A 23,447-nucleotide genomic window follows, 5' to 3' on the forward strand; every position below is an offset into this window, starting at 1 on the left:
GTTTGGTCTTTGCAATTGATGGATTATATCTAAGACACAAAGATGAAAAGGAGATTAGTGCTCGGATCTGCTTGTGATAACTTTGTTTTCCTGAAGCTTGTGTTTCTTAGGACCTGTTTGGTTGAGCACCAAGTTTTGGGGATTTCTGCACTGTTTGATGATTTGAGCCCAAAGTTAATGATTGGATTGTGTTGTGTTGTGTTGTTGTCTGTCAGCCTAGCTTTAGGCTCATCTTGGTTTAAACTAGAGATGGAAGGTCTTAAAACAATGGTCGAAAGGTTTCTAAAAATCCAAGAGCTCTGGAGTCTCTCTGGATGCATCATGGCTATGAGGTTGTAGCGATTTAGCAATGCCTAGGTCATTTACTAATCACCTTTAACATGAATTTCACTATGATGCTTTTTTCTTGGGCTGCAACTTTCACATGATTATCAAAGACCAATTTCTAGACTTCTTTTTAATGATAAACTGACCAAAAGTCCTTTATGCAAATGATTTTCATTTTAGACCGTGTTTGAATCATGAATTTGAGTAGAGATTTTTGAGTAGAGATTTATAAAGGCAAAAGGAAAATATGGGTAAAATATAATTATATTTTATTAACATTTCATTAATCTCCATTTTTCTTTTCAAATCATTATTTTAAAATTTTAAGTAATGTTTTGGTAATTCATTAAGTAACACCACCAAATGTATTTATTTATTTTTTAAAACCAGATAAGATGGTTTTCCCCTTCTCACTTTTCTCACTCTAAAGAAGCTGTTGTTGGCATGATATTATCGTCAGAAAAGTTAGAGCAAATATAAAGTTATACATTCTTATTCTTTTAGGCAAACTGTTCAAACTTTTGATTGTTTAGGTGAATATAAGAAAATTGTCTTGTTAAATCCATTATTTTTATTTAGACATTGTTTGGCATGTAATAGTTTTAGTCTAAAAGTTACAAAGTTACTAAAAAATCAAGAAGTCTATAATCTATACCAAAAAATTAAAGATTTTATTCTATATGTTTTGCACATTTTTTTATAAAAAATCAAGAAGTCATTTTTTTTTTATCTTATATTTTAGTCAAAAAATTAAAAAGTTACTAAAATAGTCTGTTTCCAAACGAGACTTTAATCATCATTTAGCTCATACTAAATTTGTTATATGATTTTTTTGATCTTTTTTTTATTTTTTTATTTCCATATGGTAAATATACTATTTTTGAGGAAGTTAACTAACCCCTTTGAGATTTAGCATAATTGCAAGGATCTCGTTTGAGATTTCAATAATAACAATGACCCGTCTTAGTTTTGAAACTACTATTCCCCCACTATTAGCACATTTTACAAAAGGAAAATTCTATTTACACAACATATTTACCTCTTTACACTTTTTATTGGAGATATATATGTATTTTTTTTTTTCAATTTTGCCTATGTGTAAAAATTATCTTTAAGGACGTAAGATAAAAATTAAATAAATTTGATTATTTCTTTACACCTATTACATTTCAATCTTTAATTTTTTTTTTCTTTTCTCATTTCTTCTTCTCCATTATACATCTACTTTCAAAAAGTAAGAATTACAGTGTTTTGATCATAAAAGAAAGCAATAGACGAAGAAATAGTGATGAAGGACTAGCAAAAAAATGAATTGATGAGTTTTTTTTTCTTTATTTTTTATTTTTTCGTTTCGTTTTTAAAGAGGGATGTTTGACTTTTGTTTGGTATACCAAAACCGAACAAAATCAAATAGTCCAGAATCACACTGTCGAAAAAAAATACATATCCAATAACCCATTGCCGAACAAAAATACTTGTTCAGTAACTTACTACCGAACAAAATGTACATGTCCTGTAACATACTACTAAACATTTCCAATTTTATTTTTTTGACAATTTTTTTTATTTTTAATCTTTTTTGTTTGCTTTGAAGGGTTGTACTTATATTCATTACAGTAAAGCTAGTAGTGCATTGTTAATGGTTTGTTAGATTTATCTATTTCCTGATCATCCAGTACCTTATGTCGGCCAAGCAAACCCTTAGGTCTTTCATCACAGCGGCGTCGGGTGGCAGAGGTCGAGTCCAGCAGGTCATTGTCTTTTGTGAGCAATGGTATAGAAAGAGAGAGAGGAAGAGAGAGAGAGAGTGTTAGGGTTTGAAGATACAATGTGGGAATTGTGGAATTTTTAACCGTGTTTACGATATATATATATATATATATATATAAATGTAAGGGTAGTATGGACATTGTCCATTACCATGTCTTTATGGACAAAGTATTTCTATGCTTGGATTTTTCACTAAACAAAATTCAAATTTAGATTTATGAACCGAGTATCCATTCTAAAATATATAAGAAGAATATTTATAATTTTATAATTATGTATAATATTTTCACAACTTCACGAGTCTTCTAGGAAGTTCTAGATAAAAAAAAAAAAGGTAAACTATAAATACATCCTCTGAGGTTTACTAAAAATATGAATTGTCCGTTGTGGTTTGGAAAATTACAAATACTTCCCTATCAGAATTTTTTATTTAACAGAATTAATTGAAAAAGTAAAATTTTTAATTGTTTACCTATATAATAATAAAATTATTTGAATTATTAATTGAAATAAAATTTTAATATTATTAAAAACTATTAATTAACTTGATAATTTATTAATAAAAGGACCTATTTATTATGAAATTAGAACTTTATGGGGTATAATGTAATTTCTAAAATCACATGAGATAATTTGTAATTTAAGTAAATCTCAGGAAGTGTGTTTGTAATTTATCCTAAAAAAAATAAAAAAATAAAGTAAATGCAGTAAATTAATAGATCATGTTATTAAGCTTTACATCCCTATGTAGTGGAAATAAGCAACCAACTAGCCTAGTTGGCCACCATGTCTTCCTTAGGGCTTAGTTCTAAGGAGGTCATGGGTTCAATTTTTCTTAGGAGGGTTGAATTTAGCGAGTGCAAACACTTTGGTACTTTGCCAAGGGTAATAAGACACAAATGTAACTTAAAATATTCGCATCTATGCATTGTGTGTAGAGGTGTGTGGGGCTAATGCGGTATGAGCAATTTAAAAGTAAAATTATAAATTAAATTGTGAATTGTGATAAATTGAAAAATATTCTTAAATAATTATTAAGTATTTACATAGCATATAACATTAATTTACATAATATTTTTTATATATATAATATAAACAAATTTTACATAATATATATATTTTTATATAGAACTATTAATTTGTAATAAATTATATATTTTAAATTTCTCACATACTTATTTTTATTTTGATATTTTATTAGAAATTTTAAAAAATATATGTATTAATTATAACAGAGCGAAACGATTTCAAAATTAAATTATAAATTTTAATCTGTAATTGACAAATAAATTGATGCAAATCAATACAAATTAAATTTTTTTTAATAAATTGAGTGATATGTTACGCAATCCTAACGTGTCTTGTATTTTTGATTTTTGAGTTGCAAGTTTTATAACCAAAACATATCACAATCTAACACGTGCAGGCAAGTATTCTCGTGCTGCAACTCCCAATGCATCATTTAATTATCCCACAACTACTTTTTCTTCTTTTATTAGTTAGAAGAACAAAAATTCATAATTGTGATTTTCATTTAACACTACTAAAAAAGTTGACGGATATCAGTTTGAATAATGCTATATGTATTAATTAGTATATTAATTAATGTATTAATTGATAATGTGACATAATTTAAAATATTTTTCGTATTTGTAATTTTTATAATGAGTGAGATCAATAATAATATCATAAGTATTGGTATACTAATTAGTACACTAACTGGTACATGTATCACTACTCTATCAGTTTAAATCAAAATTATTTAATAGTCCGAAACATTATTTATTTTTAATGCTATGTGTCTACTTCCAAGACTCCATTAATTAATATTAGATACATATCTTGAGCATGAGATATCATTCTCATTTTCATTCTCATCCTCATTCTAATTTTATTATATAAGCAATAATGTTAGGAACACACAATATTTACCTAGAAAAACACTGAGAAATGCATTACAAAGGAATCCAGTGTCCAAAATTCAATCTACACCATCCACTATTATTTTGGGTAAATTTTTTGGATTGCTTTTGTGGGTTGATAATTTTTCAACTAGTTATGAGCAATACTAGAAACTTATAATATTTGCAAAAAAAAAAAAAAAAAAAAAATCAAAAAAGAGCATTTAATGGTTAAGATGCATTTCAAAGATGGGTCCTATTATACAAAATTCAATCTATACCATCCACTATTATTTTGAATAAATTTCCTAAACTTTTATTTGAATAATTATATTATGTGTTATAAGAATTTTACGTTGATAATGTGCCTAACCAATAGAAGAGATCTAAAGAATTACATGACCTTACAAAGAAGAAAAAATAGAAAAATAACAGTATTATTAAATGGTTCCGTTTTGTAGCTCGAATTTTCGGTGGCTCGAACGGTCCGAAATCCCAAAACGACATAGTTTTAGGATTTTTTTTTTTTTTTGTGGGCCCCTTTTCGTCATCCTTTTCCATAACTCAGCATAACTCAGAAGAAGAAAGCAGAGAAAGCAGAGAAAGAAGAAAGAAAAAAGAAGAAGAAAGAAGAGAAGATGGGGATGCTGAAAATTCAACAACTCTTGTTCCAGCAATCTTAACATTTGGTGACTCGGCAGTAGATGTCGGGAACAATGACTATATTCACAGCATTTTCAAAGCTAATTTCCCACCTTATGGCAGAGACTTCATCAATCACAAACCAACTGGAAGGTTCTGCAATGGCAAACTAGCCACTGATATCACCGGTAAGTTGTTCAACAGCTTGAGAATATTGGCTTTGTCAGGGAAATCTCTGTGTATCAAATCTAATATTATTACTTAATTGTCATTTTAACCTGTCTCTGCAAGTTCAATCTGTGTATATCTAATCTAATACTACTAATTGTCATTCTAATCTCTCTCTCTCTCTCTCTCTGCATGCAGCTGATACACTGGGCTTTACCGCATACCCGCCAGCATATCTTAGCCCACAGGCCTCAGGGAAAAAGCTTCTTCTTGGAGCCAATTTTGCTTCTGCTTTTTTTTTTGGGTGAATAATTTTTTTTTTTTTTTTTTTTTTTTTTTTTTTTTTTTTTTTTTTTAAATTTTGCTTCTGCTGGATCTGGCTATGATGACAAAACTGCATTCTTGAGTGTAAGAAGTTTAGCTTGTGCTTAGAATAAGGTGTGTGAAAACCCTGCCAACTTTTAACTTAAACTAACTCAAACAGTGTTTGTTTGGACAGATTGAATAAGAGCGGATTGTAATACAATGAACCATTAGTCCTAAATAGATAGTTAGAATATTTAGCTGAAAATGATATGTATTTGACTATTAGTCCAACCGTCACTTTTCTAACCAAAGGATGAATTAATAACTTTATTGGATATAAAATCCAATCTCACACTTCAATTCCATTAAACAAACGGCTCCTTATGGTTTGAGAAGGTGAGCGGGTTAGATGATCAAGATTGATAGGCAAAATTAGCTTGCGGTTTAAAATTTGTCAATATGCAAACCAAGTAATTTGTTACCTTGCACTTACTCACACACAAATGATCTCCTTATAATCCTAATACCATTAATCAATGACACTCATTTCTTATTTCCTTCACATATTTTCTTTTTTCTAATTTAGATTGTTTTGTATATTGATTTGACTAAATTTATGCATTTGATTAATTATTGGTCTCTTGTTGGGATTTGAAAGAAATAAAATTTTTATGGTTAAAATTGTGAAAAAAAATGAAGTTGTATACTCACAGATGTTTTTTTAATTCTGTAATTCTAACTCATTCAACCTGCTCAAACAACTCAGTTGAAACTAGTAAAAAATTCAACTAATCCTCTGGTTTTGAGGATGGTCAGATTGGTAGCGAATTTAGAATTATCAATTCATCAAAGAGTGGTTCGATTAAGATTTTCTCGCTCATTCCTAACTGCATATATAATATAATGAACAGAAAAGCTAGGGTTCCAGAATTTGGGACCCAAAATTTATCTAAAATGAGTATGTGTGGTGGATATTAAATTGATGAATTGTGGGGTGCATGAGTGAAATGAATTTGAACAATTGATTCTTATTTCTAAATAAATTGTGAGTAGATAATTCTGAATTTGTAGTCTTGTTGTATAATCAAACATCAAACAAAAAGGGAAAATGATCATAAAATAGCATGACACTTTCTTCAAATAGTTCCAAGATTTAAAAATAACAGTAATGCTAGGTATCATGAAAATTTTGTCATGAAAATAATCATGAAAGCTTTGTGACCCTTGAATTACACTTAGAATAAAGCACCACACACTAATCAAGGTAATCCAAGGATCATAAATTTTTCATGATTATTTTCATGACAAAATTTTCATGATCCCTAACTTTTCCCTAAAAATAATTACATGGTCTTTTCACTTGTCTTTCTCAGGAACCAAACAAAATTCAGTTTCTCTCTTTCAATGCATCATAAATGCAAGCTGATCTATAACTTTCCTTTCTTTTGACTTTACTTTTTCATTGTTAAAATTTGTACAGCATGCAATCCCTTTGTCACAACAGTTAGAATATTACAAGGAGTACCAAGCTAAGCTAGCAAAGGTGGCGGGGAATGAAAAAGCAAGATCCATAATCAAGGATGGATTATATATATTGAGTGCTGGTAATAGTGACTTTCTGCAGAACTATTATGTCAATCCTTTCCTCTACAAAGTCTACACTCCTGATCAGTATTCCTCATACCTTGTCACCATATTTTCAAGCTTTGTAAAGGTACCTTCCTACCTCTTGATAATACTACTCTTTACAGGTTTGAAATAAAAATTTAATGAGCTCCAACCATGCTAATCAAAATATCTACTCAAAATTTTACTTTATTATTTTCAGCAGGAGACGCGTCTCTAGTACACTAATTTGACCGAAGTGTCCAGCTTAGTGCTTTGTGGGCCTATTTTGGATCCACCTCCTGAACGTTTAAATTTTAGTGCCTTCTAGTATTTTCTATGTAAAAGATTAGATTGATTGAATATTAATATTACATGATTGGATCATCGTTTTTATCTTGAAAAAAATTGGATAATCTATTCTTGATATTATATTATTTGTCTTTTTTTTTTCCCTCCAAAAAATATGATTCAAATATATAATTATTCATATTTAATTAATTTTATTTTTTAAATGTATGACATACTCAGAAATCACTAAAATTTGAACATGTTGAATCACTGAAACAAACCCAAAATGGGTTTGCACTAAATTAGTGAACTGGAGGGACCCTCCTCCTTGGCCACTTTTTAAATTTACACCGCCAACAATACTCTTTTATTTTAGCTATGTTTCTTTTTGAAATATCCATTTAATGCATCCATTTATGGAAAAGAAAAAAAAAAGTAAAATAGTTAACAATTAAAAATTTTCAAAGAAAAAAAGCAAAGAAAAGAGAGCAAATGGTTTAAAGAAAATTACAAAATAATCCTAGGATTTGGGTCCAGTATCAAAATAAATTTTAAGTTTTTAATTTTTTCAATTTAAATTCTAATTTTTTGATTTATTTTCAGTCTAAATCATTTGTCTATATTCGTACGGCAACAAATCCATTGGGGTGTAATTACCCCTCTAGATTATATTTGGATTGCTCCACAAATCTCCGCTCAATTTTTTTTTTTTTTAATTCAAACACAACCTTAATCATGATTTGTATCTTAAGATATACATATTTCAAAATTTTCATTACATCGAATGACCGGGAGTGCACAAAAATTGCACTTTATTAGATGTACAGAATTAGAATACAATGTACACAAAAGTCGCACTGTATGTGATTTGGATTCATTTTGAGTGTGATGTGAGTCACACTTATACTAAACTATACAATGCCCTTTATTATATTCTAATTCTGTATACCTAACATTTTAGATTAGGCATTAGGTACATGAAATAAAAATTTTGGGTCTAAAATATATCCTTCACGAAAAAGTTATTTGATTGTTTGTAGCATTGTTTCACACCATTCATATTTAGACAACTGCTCTATTGTCTTCTAAAAAGAGACAAATAGGTGGTGGAACCTCTGTTTTAGCTAATAAATATACAAGTTGAGACACCACCTAAATTTGCTCTCAAAGCAAATTATAATTTAAGTTTGGATTCCGTTCAGGGTGCTGTCTCAAGTCCCGTTTCAATAATTCAAACTGTTTATTTTGGAGAACCTAACATGTATATCATCTTCTAAAACAAAAATAAAAATCAGTCAATCTTATAATCATAACCTATTCAATAGTCTGTTTTAAAAAAATACATTTGTCATTCATTTCTTGACACAAATATAATAAATTGAATATGTTACGATTATCAAATTGATTTTTTTTTAATACTTTCAGATTAACACCTTCTAATTTAGATTGCGAACAGAAGAGAATCCAAGTACAAATGATTTCTCATCCTTCACAGGAAGACGTATTAATTTTGTTTGTTTGACAAACAGAAGCTGTATAATTTGGGGGCGAGAAGAATAGGAGTGACACCACTCCCACCATTGGGGTGTGTTCCATTGGCAATCACATTGTTTGGAATGCATGAAAGTGGGTGTGTGTCAAGGATCAACAATGATGCTCAATCCTTCAACAAGATGATCAACTCTTCTGCAACTAACCTCCAAAAGCAACTTCCAGGACTCAAAATTGTCGTCTTTGACATTTACAAATCCCTCTATAACCTTGTCAAGACTCCTTCTAACTATGGTAAGACTATAAAATATCCTTATTTATTTATTTATTATGGATTTGAGTATTTTTGTTTGACTTCAATAAAAAATTAAATTGGATTTTATGATACTAAGGTCTCGTTTGGAAATTAACTGCTTTAGTTGTTTTTTTTAAATTTATTTAGAAAAGAACATATAGGAATTTAGAGAGAATGCTACGATAATTTATAGTGACTTTTTGATTGTTTTAGCCAAATATCAAACGAGCCTTAAAAGTGATTTTTGAATTGAATTATGACTAAAATATGATTGGGTGCCGATTTAGTTGTGTACTTTTTTTGCGGGGAGTTGTAAATTAGACTGACCTCCCTTGAGGTTTGCCAAACATGCAACAAGTCTTGCAATTTTGACATTATTACATTGAGTTTATATTGATTTCCTTTGAGATTTTAATCACATGACATTTATTCTCCTTTGATCAATAATTGATTAATCTTATGAATAAAAAATAATATTATCACTTTTTTTACCAAAAAAGAATATGTTATATATAATTTTGTTTCTTATCTCATTTTCTTACTCTATACACAAGTAAATGAGTCTCGTGCGCATTTATGATGTGGATCACATTACTTTCTATATTAGAGTGAGAAAATGAGGTAAGAAACAATATTATGTATAGCACACTCTTACAAAAACGTAACTTTTAGGAAAATGCTACAATTTTTTATTTTTTTATTTTTTCACTCCAAGACACAATAGTGAATCCCATATGCATTTATAAATGTGAGCCCTATTATTTTGGGGTGATTATTTAGGATTCCAGGAGGACGGATACGCGGTGCTCCATAAGATTTTGATTGGTAGAGACGGATAGGGACCCACAATTTATGTTGGGAATGAGGGAACAACATGAGGCTAAATAATTGGTTGGGGTATGGTCACGTGATGTTCCGAGATTATTAAATAATTTTCCATTATTTTGGTCTAAGAGTGAAAAAATGAGGTAAGAAATGAGATTATGGGTAGCATGATTCCAACTTTCATCACCAAAAAATAACTTTGTTAGTTATTACTTTAAGAGTGCACACTATAATTCCGCAATTCATAATTTTCACAGTGAAAATCGTAACTTTTCATCAATCAATTTCATAACTTCTACGACAAAAATCACAACTTTTATCACGGAATCCACATTGTAAGATTTGTCTGTCAACTATGATAAAATAATGGGTGATTGCAGGTTTTGCGGAAGCACAGAGAGGTTGCTGCGGAACAGGGATAATAGAAACGACATGGTTGTTGTGCAATCCAAAGTCGAGAGGAACATGTAGGAATGCTACTGAGTATGTGTTTTGGGACAGTGTCCATCCATCTCAGGCTGCTAATCAGCTTCTTGCCAATGCATTGATCCTTCAAGGGATCAGCCTCATTGGCTGATGAGGAAGGATCTTCCTTCTATTTTCTATGTATCTATCTAGTATGTATGTTCTCTGTCTATATATAACATACCATGTATTGTCAACAAGACCAGACTTTCAAAAGACTAAAAATGGATAATAAATCTACATGGTGAAAAAGCTACTCTCTTCCTGCATTTCAATTTGATGCATATGAAACTAATTAGTGGTGTTAGGGAGTTAAATTATAACCATTCATCACTTTTTGGGATAAATTTCATGATAATTTTTCTTGATCTCTATCTTTAGTGAAAGCTAATTGGTTGGGGGAATCTGATTAAATTGAAAAGGAAAGTCTAATGTCCTGGATTTTTACTTTGTAAAATAGATCAATGGGGAGTATTTAAAGTTCTGGGTAAATTACACTGACTTTCCTGAAGTTTTGAAAAAATATAGCAAGTCACAATTTTGACTTTATTGAACTCAGTTAAGATTTTAATTTATATAATACTTAATTCCATTTTCATCAATAACTCGTTAGTGCTATGAATGAAAAAAAATGATATTTTCCTCTCTTTTATACTAAACCATATTTTTTTTCGCATTTATCTTTATGTCTTCACACGATTTACATTAGTTTTAGTCCATTTAGCCATATTAAAAGGGATGCTAGTATAATTATGCCAAGATTGTAGAGCTATTTGTATTTTTTTCAAATTTCAAGCGAAGTCAGTGTAATGTACCTTTTAAGTTTTTTTTTTTTTGTGGTACCAAACTGTTAGTGAATCTTGGAAATTAATTTCAGTTTCTATGTGTTTTTTTGATTTTTTTTCCATAGTAACCAATAAAATTGAAAATTATTAATTACTCTTGAAATATCATGTGACAAAGAACATTACAAAAAGAGCAATGTATTCAAAAAAAGTACACAAAAAGTATACGAATATAAAGTATACATTGAATTTATTTATTTATTTATTTTATTGATGTAAAAAGAGTAAAAAGAAGTCCATCAAGAATGCATCGATAAAAAGACCAGGGTGAGAACATCACAAGGAAAGAATATATCCCAACTAGGTTGCTTTTTTTATTTTTTTTATTAGTAGCAAAAAGACAAAATCTTTATTGGTGGAATCAGAAGAATACATCAATAAAAAAAATGATGAATGTAAAGAGCATCAAAGCATACTAGAAGATTCCAACTATGCTGGTACTAAAAAGAACGCATAATCATACGCTAGCACATTGTGGGGTTGATGAGAAACAAACCAAACAAGGAAAGAGCAACATAGAAAACAAAAAACAACAAAAAACAAAAACCCAATGCAGCAGCCCCAACAACACAAAGATAGCAGCCATTTAACCCCAACAATAGTGCAAAACAGATCAGCGAATTCAATCCCAGCAACAATGTAAAACAGAGCAGCCACCCATAAACTTCTACCCAGAACCATCCACAATGCTCACTCTGCATGGATTCTACACAAGGAGTATCAATAATAAAAACACAAAACACCCAATCACCTGTGTAACAGTCCCAACAACAATGCATTTCAGAGCTGCTTCAATACTCACACTGCAGGAAATCTAATCTGATGCATGTTGGAAACCAGGTCATGCACGGACAACACACAGCTGGGGTGATGATACTTAATCCACAATGCAATTCTTACTTTTCCTAATCAACAAGCATTTCCAACTGCGGCATGAGTTCCTTTAAAAACACATTCATTTCTACATTTCCAGATGGACCGCAGTAAAGCCATTGGTATAGTTTTCCATATCAGCCATTCAAACTTCTTAAACTCAAACCCAGCCCACCAATTGTGAAGCCCCTCAATTGACCCAGGCACAACCACTGAATAGCCCACCAATCCACTGAACTAAACCACACCTTCCAGATTGATGGACACAACAAAAGCACCTGATTAACAGATCAATATCATAATTGCAAAAATACAGGTGTTACGAACACTCCCACTAAGTACACCAATACTTCGAAGGTAGTCCACGGTTTTGACCCTCCCCTTCCAAGCCAACCACCCAAAGAATTGCGATTTAGGAGGAGAAAGATTGTTCCATATCAGAGAAGGAACATCAGATAAAACACCAACCTCATTTATGTAGTAAATAGAAGCAACATTAAACTCACTTGAGGAGGATGCAATCCATCTCAAGCAATGTTCAGAATCTGCCACTGATGTTCTGACTGCATTTAACATAGTGTTAAGCCTACCAACCTCAGCCACCTCCCATGCTCTTAATGGTCTTCTGAATGCCAGCACCCACTCTTCTGAGTTACCTTTCCTTTCCACAAGCATCCCAAGAGAGTCATCCTTCTCAACTGACAGCATGTAGAGTCTTGGAAACAGAACTTTCAAACTTTGTTCACCAACCCAGCTATCAATCCAAAATCTGATTCCAGAACCATTTCTAGCCACTACCCTACATTTTGACAGATAAAAATTGCCCAATTGGGGATTACTACTAGCAACCGAAAGAATGTCACCCCATACTCTTGAAACTCTGCTAATATCTTCCAAGAATGGCATCCATCTCCCACCAATAGATTCATATTTAGAGCAAACAACTTTTTTCCATAAGGCCTTGTCCTTATTGCCATATCTCCACCACCATTTTGATAACAAGCAGTGATTAAACTCTGATTTTCATGATTCCCAACCCTCCTTGATTCTTACTTTTTGTGATGTTCACCCAACTAGGTTGCCTTGACAATCATATGCAACACTACAGATCTACAAAGAGAAAAAACAAGGTACCTACTTCAAGTGGAAACAATGCAGAAACTATAAACAAGAACACTAGCAGTGATTGGAGAATTCAAAAGAAGCCACCAGACCAAAATTGATAGATCACCAAAACTAACCCTAAAATTAAGCCATAGTGCTGATTTGAATTTGATGGTATTGATCACCTTCAACCGACTGATATCTGAAGAGTGTTGATGAAATTGATTGAAAGAAAGAAATTTTAAAACTTTTACAGCTTTGGTTTAGAATGAAAATGATGAAAAATAAAAGAAAACTTAATTTATTGTACAACACATCTCAACATGGCAAATGACTTTTACAGAGAAAAAATATTTCATCATTAAAGTAGCTAATTGTTAAAAAAAAAATTCAAAATTTTCATCTTAACCAAATGCATGTTAGAAAACAAAATTTCCATTTTTTTTTCCACTTCTCTTTCTATCACTTCTATTTTGTATAATGTCTTTTACTTTTAAGACTGTAAATGAACAAAGCCTATTTACTCATCATTGTAAACAAAATTAAGATAAAAATTAACCATATTGTTGAAGCCCATTTATTTATTTTATAATTTTGAAAAATAATGAATTGAACTATTATTATATATATATGATTTTTTTGAACCCTATATATATGATGATTCATAGGTAGATGAAAAAGGCAAAGTGCCTCTCTTTGCAAAGGGCTAAGCCCTATTTGTTGATGTAAGTCCACGGGGCACAAATTTGAAATGAATAAAGTTACTTTTGAATCACATGTTGTATGTTTTGAATCACAAAGAGATTCAATATAAGATGTATGTAAAAGATATAATACATGAATTGTGTGAAATGGAAATAGAGAACGGGTTATAAGTCTGAATCTCGTCCTTCACTTATTATTATCTTCTCACTATTTCCCTTGATCCAATGATTCTCCCTTGAATTTTTGTGTTTCCTTATTTTATTGTGTTATTGCCTTCATCCTTCATGGGCTCGGAATGTGTTTGACAATGACTCTTCAAATAGAGAAGGGTTGTACCCTTTCATCGGGCGAGACAACATGAAGAGTAGCAACATTTCATTCGAATGGGCCGTTTTAAATGAAAAGTTGTTATTTCAAATAGAGTCAATTCCCATTCCCATCCACTTCTAAATTTTCCAACAATTCCTCACATTAATAAAATTGACAACACAATGCAAATGAAATGCAAACACAAATAAAGAGAGTATAAAATGAAAATATCTTGTATCGGAATATGTAATTTTTAGTGGCAAACTATCGAACTAATTAGTTAATCATATGATACCTTGAACTATTCAAACATTTATGTAAGCTGTGACAATAGAATTCACACAGAAGAAAAAAAGTTCACAATGAAATTTATCAAAGCGGTTGAAATGTTTGTAAGAGCCATGGGTTAGTGTTGAGAAGAAGGAAAAAAATCAGATTGGATTAGTGTTGAGAAAATTTTAACATAAACTTAAAATGATACAACACAAATACAACTGACACGAACCTAAAATAACACCACAACTGACACAAGATGACACAATATGAAGCACCACATCCCTATATCAAAGCAAGAATACGTATGAAACAGTTGAAAATAAGATGGACGGGTCTAGTTCAGGCAAGCTTAAGTTGACAATTAAAATAATTTCTCGTGCTCAAACCCAACTAGCCCGAGCTTGAGTCTAAAAGTCTCTCCCAAATCCAACACTAAAATAATATTACAATCACGAAGGCATCCAACAAATCCATAAATTAAATAAAAATAAAAATTAATAATTAATATTTTTGTAATTGAGTCTTATAAAAACTTAATATTTAGTCCTTAAATGTTAGGTATAAACTTAGTTAAATTTGTTTTCCATCTTAAGTTCATTTTTTAATTAAAAAATAGAAAAATATAAAAATTATATATATATATACATTGTAATATATACACATACATCATATATACTTCATGGAGAATTCTATTATACACATCCCTATACCATATTCATCCTAAGTTGCGCCATTTTATTTCTTTAGTTATGATCAAATTCCTTATTTAATTATGACATTATTTTAAAATTTTGACTATGACTTTTTTGTATTTGGTTATGACTCTTTTATTTTTTATTTTTTTTAGTTATGACTCAAAATATAAAGTTATACTATTTTCTTATGTAGTTATAAGATGCATATGATATACATCTTTTGAGGGGTGTGTACTATGCCTTTCCCATATTTCATATTATATATAACTCATCCACATAAACTTGTTCACAAAATCCTAACAAGTTCTCAAAATCCTCTGATTGTTATCATCAACAATATTCTACTTGAAAAAATCACGAAAACTCCATACCTGGCCGAATGAACGCACTCATCTACAAAACTTGTTCACAAACCCCTGCTAGTAGTCAAATCATCTAATGTTCTACAAAGTTCACCACAGATTAAGATAACGAAAGAGCACAATCATGTCTAGATGAATAGCTACTCTGCTTGGCCTGATTTTCCATTGTCTTTGCTCGTTGGCTCATCACTAACACTATCCCCATCTAAGAGCTGGGTTTTCGGTTGTTCCTCTTTCTTGGCTTCAATGATATCTTTAGGGTTCAAGAAACTTGGTTGATTGGTCGAAGACAGCAGCCTCGCCCACATTCTGTCAGTTATCACAACCTTGTTCTGTCTTTCCGTTACCCGCTGCACATCAACATACAAAAATGGATATGAAATCTGTTCAAGAATATTTATGAAGCATACATTCTGATAGTAGAGTAGAAATCTGTTCTAGCAAAATGTATGCTGGCGAATAGGAAGAAGATGAACAGTTCCACAGGTGACATGCTGGCGAATAATTATTTGCTAGAACAGATTTCTACTCTACTATCAGAGAGAAGAGTCCCATCGAGAGGAGTGAGACGAATCTGGGGATCAACCGGAGTAGAGGCAGTTTTGCAATCAGTAAGACCAGCTCGAGCCAGAAGATCGGATGCATATTTGGCCTGGGACAAATAGGAACCAGTAGAATCATGAGAGACTTCAAGGCCTAAGAAGTAGTTAAGAGTACCAAGGTCCTTCATCTCAAACTGTTGGTGGAGAAATTGTTTGAGGTGGAGAATACCAGCTTGATCATCACCAGTGATAATCATATCATCCACATACAGAAGAAGAAGAGTAGTACCATGAGAAGTAGTCCGTATAAAAAGAGCAGAGTCATAGGAGCTAGAGGTGAATCCGAAGTCATGAATGGTAGAACTGAACTTAGCAAACCAAGCACGAGGCGCTTGCTTGAGACCATAGAGAGCACGCTGTAGTTTGCAAACCTGATGAGGTTGAAAAGTGGACCCAGGTGGGGGTTGCATGTAGACCTCTTCAAGAAGATGACCATTGAGGAAAGCATTTTTGACATCCATCTGAAAGAGCCCCCAGTGGCGAGCAGTAGCAACAGCAAGTAAACTGCGAACAGAGGTAAGCCGAGCAACAGGAGAGAATGTCTCCTCATAATCAATGCCATATTCTTGGTTGAAACCCTTGGCAACAAGACGAGCTTTGTAGCGTTCAATAGAGCCATCAGAATGTGTTTTGATTTTGTAAACCCATTTGCAGCCAATCGCAGTCTTGCCAGGAGGAAGATCAACAAGATCCCAAGTATGAGCTTTGTCCAAGGCATGGAGTTCATCAGTCATAGCTTGCTGCCAAAGAGGATTAGTACAAGCCTCACGATAGGAGGTAGGTTCATAAGTAGAGAAGGCAGCAGATCCAACAATATAATCACGAAGATGAATAGGAGGTTGAGTTACCCGGTGGGGTCGACCCGTAGGAGGATCGGTGGGAGGAAGAGTCGGTGGAGAAGGAGGTGTGGCAACCAGAGGTAGACCTTCAGGTAGAGCAGGCTGGACAGGATCAGGGGTGAGCAAGGGCGTCTCGATGGAGGAGGAACCTGTATCAAATTCAGCAGAGAAAAGATCGATGGAAGGATTAGTAAACAGTGCAGTAGTGGAAAGTCCGGGTAAGTGAAAGGAGGATAGCGAGGAAAACATTTGGTGTTCCCAGAAAACGACATGGCGGGAGATACGAAGACGTTTAGAGAGAGGATCCCAACAGCGAAAACCTTTATGTTCAATTCCATACCCAAGAAAGCAACAAAGACGAGAGCGAGGTTCAAGCTTGGTGTGTTCATGGGATTGAAGTAAAACAAAACAAGCAGAGCCAAAAACCCGGAGATTGGCGTAAGGAGGGGGAGTGCCATGCAGACGTTCAAAGGGAGTTTGATTATGGATGACAGGGGTAGGAGCACAGTTGATAGTGTAAACAGCAGTGAGAGCAGCTTCTCCCCAAAAGTGTTCAGGACAGGAAGAAGAGAGAAGGAGAGCGCGAGTAGTGTCAAGAATATGCCTATGTTTCCTTTCAGCGCGGCCATTTTGCTGGGACGTGCCAGCACAAGAACGATGAGGCAGTGTACCATGATGCTGAAGAAAGGAAAGGAAATCTGAATCCCGATATTCCATAGCATTGTCAGAGCGAAAAATTTTGATGGTTTTGGAGAATTGGGTGTGAACCATTTGTGCAAATCGATAATAAATGTGTTTAAGTTCAGACCTATTTTTCATGAGAAAAAGCCAAGTAAACCGGGAAAAATCATCAATAAAAACAACAAAATAGCGGGATCCCCCCATAGTAGTAGTAGGGGAGGGCCCCCAAATATCCGAATGTATAAGATCAAAAGGGGCAAGAGAAACAGAAGTACTCTTATTAAATGATAAAGCAGGTTGTTTGGCAAGTTGACAGGGTATACAATCGAAATTATCGGGAATTACATGACCCAACTGTCCACTAGAAACCAAAGACCTTAAACGAGTAACAGAAATATGCCCTAAGCGACAATGCCAAAGATGAAAGGGAGATAATAAGGAAGTAGATGTAGGAGCAGCAATCTGAGGAGAGGCAGGAACATGAAGGTGAATGAGTTCATAGAGACGTCCACGCTTACGGCCGATCCCAATAGTCTGCCCTGTCTGAGGGTCCTGTACCAAACAATCAGTAGCAGAAAAGGTGACAGTTAGACCAAGTTCACATAATTGACCAATGGAAATAAGGTTTAAGGTAAGAGCAGGGATATGATAAACGTGAGGTAGAGATAAAGAAGAGGTGGAAACAGTACCAACATGACGAACAGACATGAGGGAACCATCAGCAGTATGTATTGAGGGAATATGAGGAGATGAAGATAAGGAAGAAAAGATAGTAGAACTGGAGGTCATATGATTACAACAGGCAGAGTCAAAATACCAAGAAGAGTTACCTGGGATGACAGACAAAGCAGTAGGAGGAGGTGTACCAGATGAGGAGAGAAGTTGTTTGAGCATGGCCTCTACATCCGTTGGAGAAAAGTGAGGGGTAGATGGAGCAGGTGACTCAGAGAACCCTACAGAGGGGGCAGTGTCAGGGTGATGAGACTGATTCCCGGAAGCAGCAGCAGCAGTGTGATAAGACTGATTCCCGGAAGCAGAAGTAGCAGTGTGATGAGACTGGTTGCCGGAACGATGAAAACTTCCCCGAGAAGAGCCACCGCGAGAGGAGTGGCTATTGGAGGATGAGCGAGATGGATTGCGAAAACAATCCTGTTGCAGATGACCAGGACCAAGTTTGTTGCAGTAGCGGCAGGATCTGACGGGGCAATTGACCAGGAGATGGGTTGAAGGAAGGCCCCGATTCTGACAATAGAGGCAAGCAGTTGTCCGCTGGGTAAATGATGGCCGGGACGGAGGAGTGGCAAGAACAGAGTCCACATGATGAGTTTGAAGAGTACCTAGACGAGTCTCCTCTGATAGCAACTCAGAAATGGCTTGTTCAAGAGTGGGCAAGGGATGGCGATGAAGCAGAGAGGCACGTACGGGCTCAAAAGAGGGGGTAAGAGCCATGAGAAATTGCACCAACCTCTGCTGGTTGCGATGGTTAGTAAATAAAACTGCATCTTCGGGGTCATGCCAGGTTGGTTCTGAAAGAGCAAGCTGATCCCAAACAGAGTATATTTGAGAAAGGAAGTCATTAATGGACTGAGTGGATTCTTGACGCATGCGGTGAAGTTGGTTCTGAAGTTGATATTGATGGGCAAGACCAGTAGTCTGGTATCGTTCTTTCAAAAAATCCCAGATGTCTTTCGCAGGAGTAGTTACAGAGTCAAGCTGAAACCGGCCAAATTGAAGACTGATAGAGGTAACAGAGGTATTACGAAACCAGGTAATGATTTGGTAATTCTTACTGTCCCATTCCTCAAGTCGGTCTTCATATGTAGCAGTAAGAACAGGAGTTTCAGTAGTGGCACTGTCTTTGACTGGTTTAGTCACATCCCCGGTGACAATTCGCCAGAGCTTCTTGCCTTTAAGAAAGGAAGACATGGCTTGGGCCCACAGAACATAGTTTGAACCATTCAGAATAACGGAAATGGGATGGGAGGTGTCAAGACGATCCATAATACTAGTTAAGTAGGATTAAAGCAACAGGAAGAGACCTGTAGGAGCAAAATTTGGTAAAACAGAGTGTACCAGTGAGTCCGGAAGGTCGAAAATAGCCAGAAAAGGCTGCTGGACAGAGATGATGTCAGCGATGATGTCAGCGGCGCACGTTAGCAGAGTGCAGGGAGGAGCACGTTAGCAGAAAGGCGGCGGCGCACGGTAGCGAAACAGGCGCAGGCGCGGCGCACAATAGCCGTTTTGGCGCACGCGGGTGCAATGTAGTGAAGCGGCGCACGAAAGGCGCACGATAGCAGGCGCGGCGTACGGGAGTGGCAGGGCTGACGTCAGCCGCGGTTGTGTGGGCGCGTGGAGGCGCGTGGCGAAGGTGAGTGGCAACAGATGGCGCGTGCGGGCGCGTGTGAGAGTGGTGGCGGAGCTGGTGACGCGCCGAAGGTAAAGGCGGCGCGTGTGGGCGCGTGGAGGGTGTTCTGAGAACGGGCTAGGTGCCGTTGGAATCGTGAGAAAATTCCGAGCGTTTTGATGTATGCCACTGTGTACGGGACTAAACACAAAAATTGAAAATTGCCAGAAATGTAACACTGGGCTCTGATACCATGAAAGATTAGTTTGAGAGAGTGAGAGAAGCTATAGAGTGAGAGAGAGACTCTGAAATGTTTGTATTATGTTGTGTGTTTTACAAAGGGATGAAGGCTCTCTTTATAGAGAGAGAAAGGGGCATTGGATACTATACAATTAATAATATAATGAAGTCTGCTATGCTAAAGCTATTCTAACACCGAAAGCAAACACTATATTTATACAATATTCTAACAGCCGAAAGCAAACACTATATTTATACAATATTCTAACAAACTTAATCAAAAAAGGAAACTTAAGGCAATTACTAATCCGCAATAATGGGGATAAAAGACTCCAATAATAAATCCCAAAAGAATCCTCAAATGGTCCCACCTAAAACAAAGATTGGAAATCTAAACAGTGACATGTTGATGATGCGTCAATTTTTGTTTTTATTTTTATTTATTTACTTATTTGTTTGATAAGTTCATGTTGACAATGTACCATTTAAAGCCAAAAGTAAAATGCCATGTTTAATATAAGTTGGTAGTTAGAGAGGAGCACATTGCAAGCAAGGTCTCGAAGTCACCTTTTCAAAGGACTTAATGACACCCAAATATTCAATCATCAACACACTAAATACAAGGTTAGTTTTTCTATAATTAAGTTACGTAGAATGGTATATAAGCATGCTTTCCATTGACAGGGCCGACTGTGAAGCCTGTGTATCCTGCCATTGCACCATGGATTGCACTCTGAGCAAGGAGTGTGCAGTTCACATTATCAGATGCAACGCTCGGGATGGCCCGAATCATGTACGTGGGATCTGCCAAATGGGACAAATAATTGTCCAGTTATATCATTTGTTTTTGGACAAATCACCTTTATGTGTGTGTGTGTGTGTAAAATAAAAAATAAAATAAAAAAAAGAAAAGAGGAGGAAAACAGCAAGAGGTGTTTTTCAGCAAAGCAACCTATATATTTAAGATTTAGCACCTTCTTCTGCTTATTGAAATGATCCTGCAACAGCAAAAGATTAAACTTGTGAACATTTATGTAGCAAACTAAAGGTCATATAAAAGCAAAATAATCAGGAGGCTGACTACCTAAATAATATAGGTTGATACAAAGTACATAGTTGCACACAGAACCCAGATATACCCATATAGACTATAGTTTCAACAGTCTGAAAGCTTTAGATTTGTAATGTTCCTTCAGTACATCTCCTTGACTTTCGATGATAATTTTTGGTTAAATTACATTTTCTCCCCTTGTAATTAGGCCAATTTCACTTTGTATTTTGAAATGCAACACTTGCACCAAGGGGACTGACCACTGTTAGATTTTCAAGTCTTTAGATTTTCCATTCAAAATAATGGCTACAGCAGAAATTTAATCCTTTGTGATTAATTCATTACAATTCAGTTCTATTTTTGTTCGCATTATATATATATAAGAATCACAAACACTTCTAACAAGGTGACGTGTCCGTGTAGGACACGTGTTAGACACCAACAGTCCTCGAACACTCTAGGACACGTATCTAATACTTTTTTTTTCTGTATCCATAAGTAAAAATAAAAATCTTAATTTCGGGCACTTGTCCGACACTCGTTTTGCGACATGTCCATCACTTCTTGGCCATGTCTATTATTAAAAAATAAATATAAGACCAATACTTCTTGAACATTTGCCAATGTATGATTTTCAAGAACTTGACGGAAATATTTGTTAGAATAAGGAAATTATATTCACATATTTTATTTTGATTTGTTTTATTGATGTAATGGGCTCTAAGAAGCTGGCCTATAATTCATGCCTTATAGCACTCTTGTAATTATGCTTGATTCTTAATATACAAGGGGATGAGGTCTCACTCATTCCCTATCTCTTTCTCTTCTCTAAAAGAGGAAAAGCTCTCTAAAAGAGTCAGCCTCTTTTCAGTTATTTTCTGTCTCAGGCTAAGTATTTTAATGAGGTCATTCACCGTGCTGGTCTTACTGATACTAAGGTTTCTGATACACCTACTGAGCTTCATGTGAAGCTCAACTCTACTGATGGTGTCCCTCTGGATGATCCCACTTTATATCGCAAGCTTGTGGGTTGCTTAGTCTATTTGACAGTTACTCGTCCTGATCTTACTGATGCTGTTCATATGGTTAGCCAATTTGTTTCTGCTCCTCACTTCACACATTGGGCTACATTGGTTCGGATTCTTCGCTATTTCCGCGATACTATATTTCAGGGTTCACTATTGTCCTCTACTTCTTATCTGGATTTGGTGGCCTATGTTGATTCTGATTGGGCTGGTAATGCTATTGATTGCAAGTCCACGTCTGATTTCTGTATGTTTCTTGGCGATTCCTTGATCTCTTAGAAAATCAAGAAACAAATTGTTATTGCTCACTGTACTACCGAAGCTGAGTACTGTACTATGGCTCATTCTACTGCTGAGATTGTTTGGCTTCGTTGTCTCTTATCTAATTTGGGTGTCTTTCAGTCTTCTCCGACCTCCCTCTATTGTGACAACCGTAGTGCTATTTAGATTGCCCACAATACTATCTTCCATGAACGGACGAAACACATTGAGATTGATTGTCACTTTGTCTGACAACATCTGCAGTCTGGCTCTATCTCGCTTCCTTTTGTCTCTTCGGCTTTGCAACTTACGGACTTCTTCACCAAGACTCACACTACCTCTCGGTTTCAGTTTCTTCCTAGCAAAGAATCTAACAGAAAAGAGAAAAAGGCTATCGGAGAGGTTGTCATAGGCAAATGCAAGCTTTTCACCACATAGAGGTCTCTAACTCTACGACCAGTCCCAATCTACTACTTGGACATTCGATCCTGCACAGAACAGATAGAAGAAGAAAAGATAACATCAAAACTGGAAACATCAAGCTGACTGACAGATAATAAATTGACAGATAACTGAGGAACATAGATGACAGATGGAATAGAAACAGCAGACATAGTAGACAGTAAGACGAACCCAATAGATATAACAGACATATCAGACTCATTAGTAGCATTAACAGTAATAGGAAGGGGAGGAGAAGTTCAATTTTGAGGTAAGAAGAAATGGTGAGTCATATGGTGAGAGGCACCAGAGTCAAAAATTCAGATAGACGAAAAGATACCTGAAGAAGACCCAAGCAAACCTAAATGAAGAGAGGAAACAATGGAGGCAGACGGTGATAGTTGGGAGGTAGACAGTATATGCTAAAGCTGACTAATCTAAGTAATCAAGGAAGTCAGGTCAGGATCAGAAGCCAGAGCAAATGCAGTAGAACCGGTGGGAGGCTGAAAAATATTCGGAGGAGGGGCACAAAATTGGATTGGAAATTGCTGAGAAGAAAAAGGCAAACATACATCCCTTCTTGGGACAATGATACTTCTAATGACCCCTCTGATGGCAGAAGGCACACTCATCAAAAGCCAAAGACATTGTAATAACCAGAGAGGTGAGGGGTTCGAGTGTAATAAACTAAGAACTGATGAGTCAAAA

At 34.7% G+C, this 23,447-nt stretch overlaps 1 protein-coding gene across 1 annotated transcript; it reads left to right on the forward strand.

Moving 5' to 3' along the window:
- The first annotated feature begins 4,247 nt into the window (after positions 1-4,247).
- LOC114297199 (GDSL esterase/lipase APG-like) lies at positions 4,248-10,198 on the forward strand. Its single transcript, XM_082923498.1, has 7 exons — positions 4,248-4,251; positions 4,460-4,828; positions 5,007-5,085; positions 5,165-5,216; positions 6,595-6,828; positions 8,540-8,795; positions 10,002-10,198. The coding sequence occupies exons 1-7, from the start codon at positions 4,248-4,250 to the stop codon at positions 10,196-10,198; spliced, it is 1,191 nt and encodes a 396-aa protein (XP_082779624.1).
- The last annotated feature ends 13,249 nt before the right edge of the window (positions 10,199-23,447 follow it).

This window comes from Camellia sinensis, chromosome 4 (assembly GCF_055761805.1).
Source record: "Camellia sinensis isolate YWXY chromosome 4, ASM5576180v1, whole genome shotgun sequence".
NCBI lineage: Eukaryota > Viridiplantae > Streptophyta > Magnoliopsida > Ericales > Theaceae > Camellia > Camellia sinensis.

Excerpts from the sequence above, each read along its gene's own strand:
- LOC114297199 (XM_082923498.1), top strand. Across the intron at positions 5,086-5,164 it reads AAAAAGCTTCTTCTTGGAGC|AAATTTTGCTTCTGCTGGAT; the intron begins CAATTTTGCTTC and ends TTTTTTTTTTTT. Across the intron at positions 5,217-6,594 it reads ACAAAACTGCATTCTTGAGT|CATGCAATCCCTTTGTCACA; the intron begins GTAAGAAGTTTA and ends AAATTTGTACAG.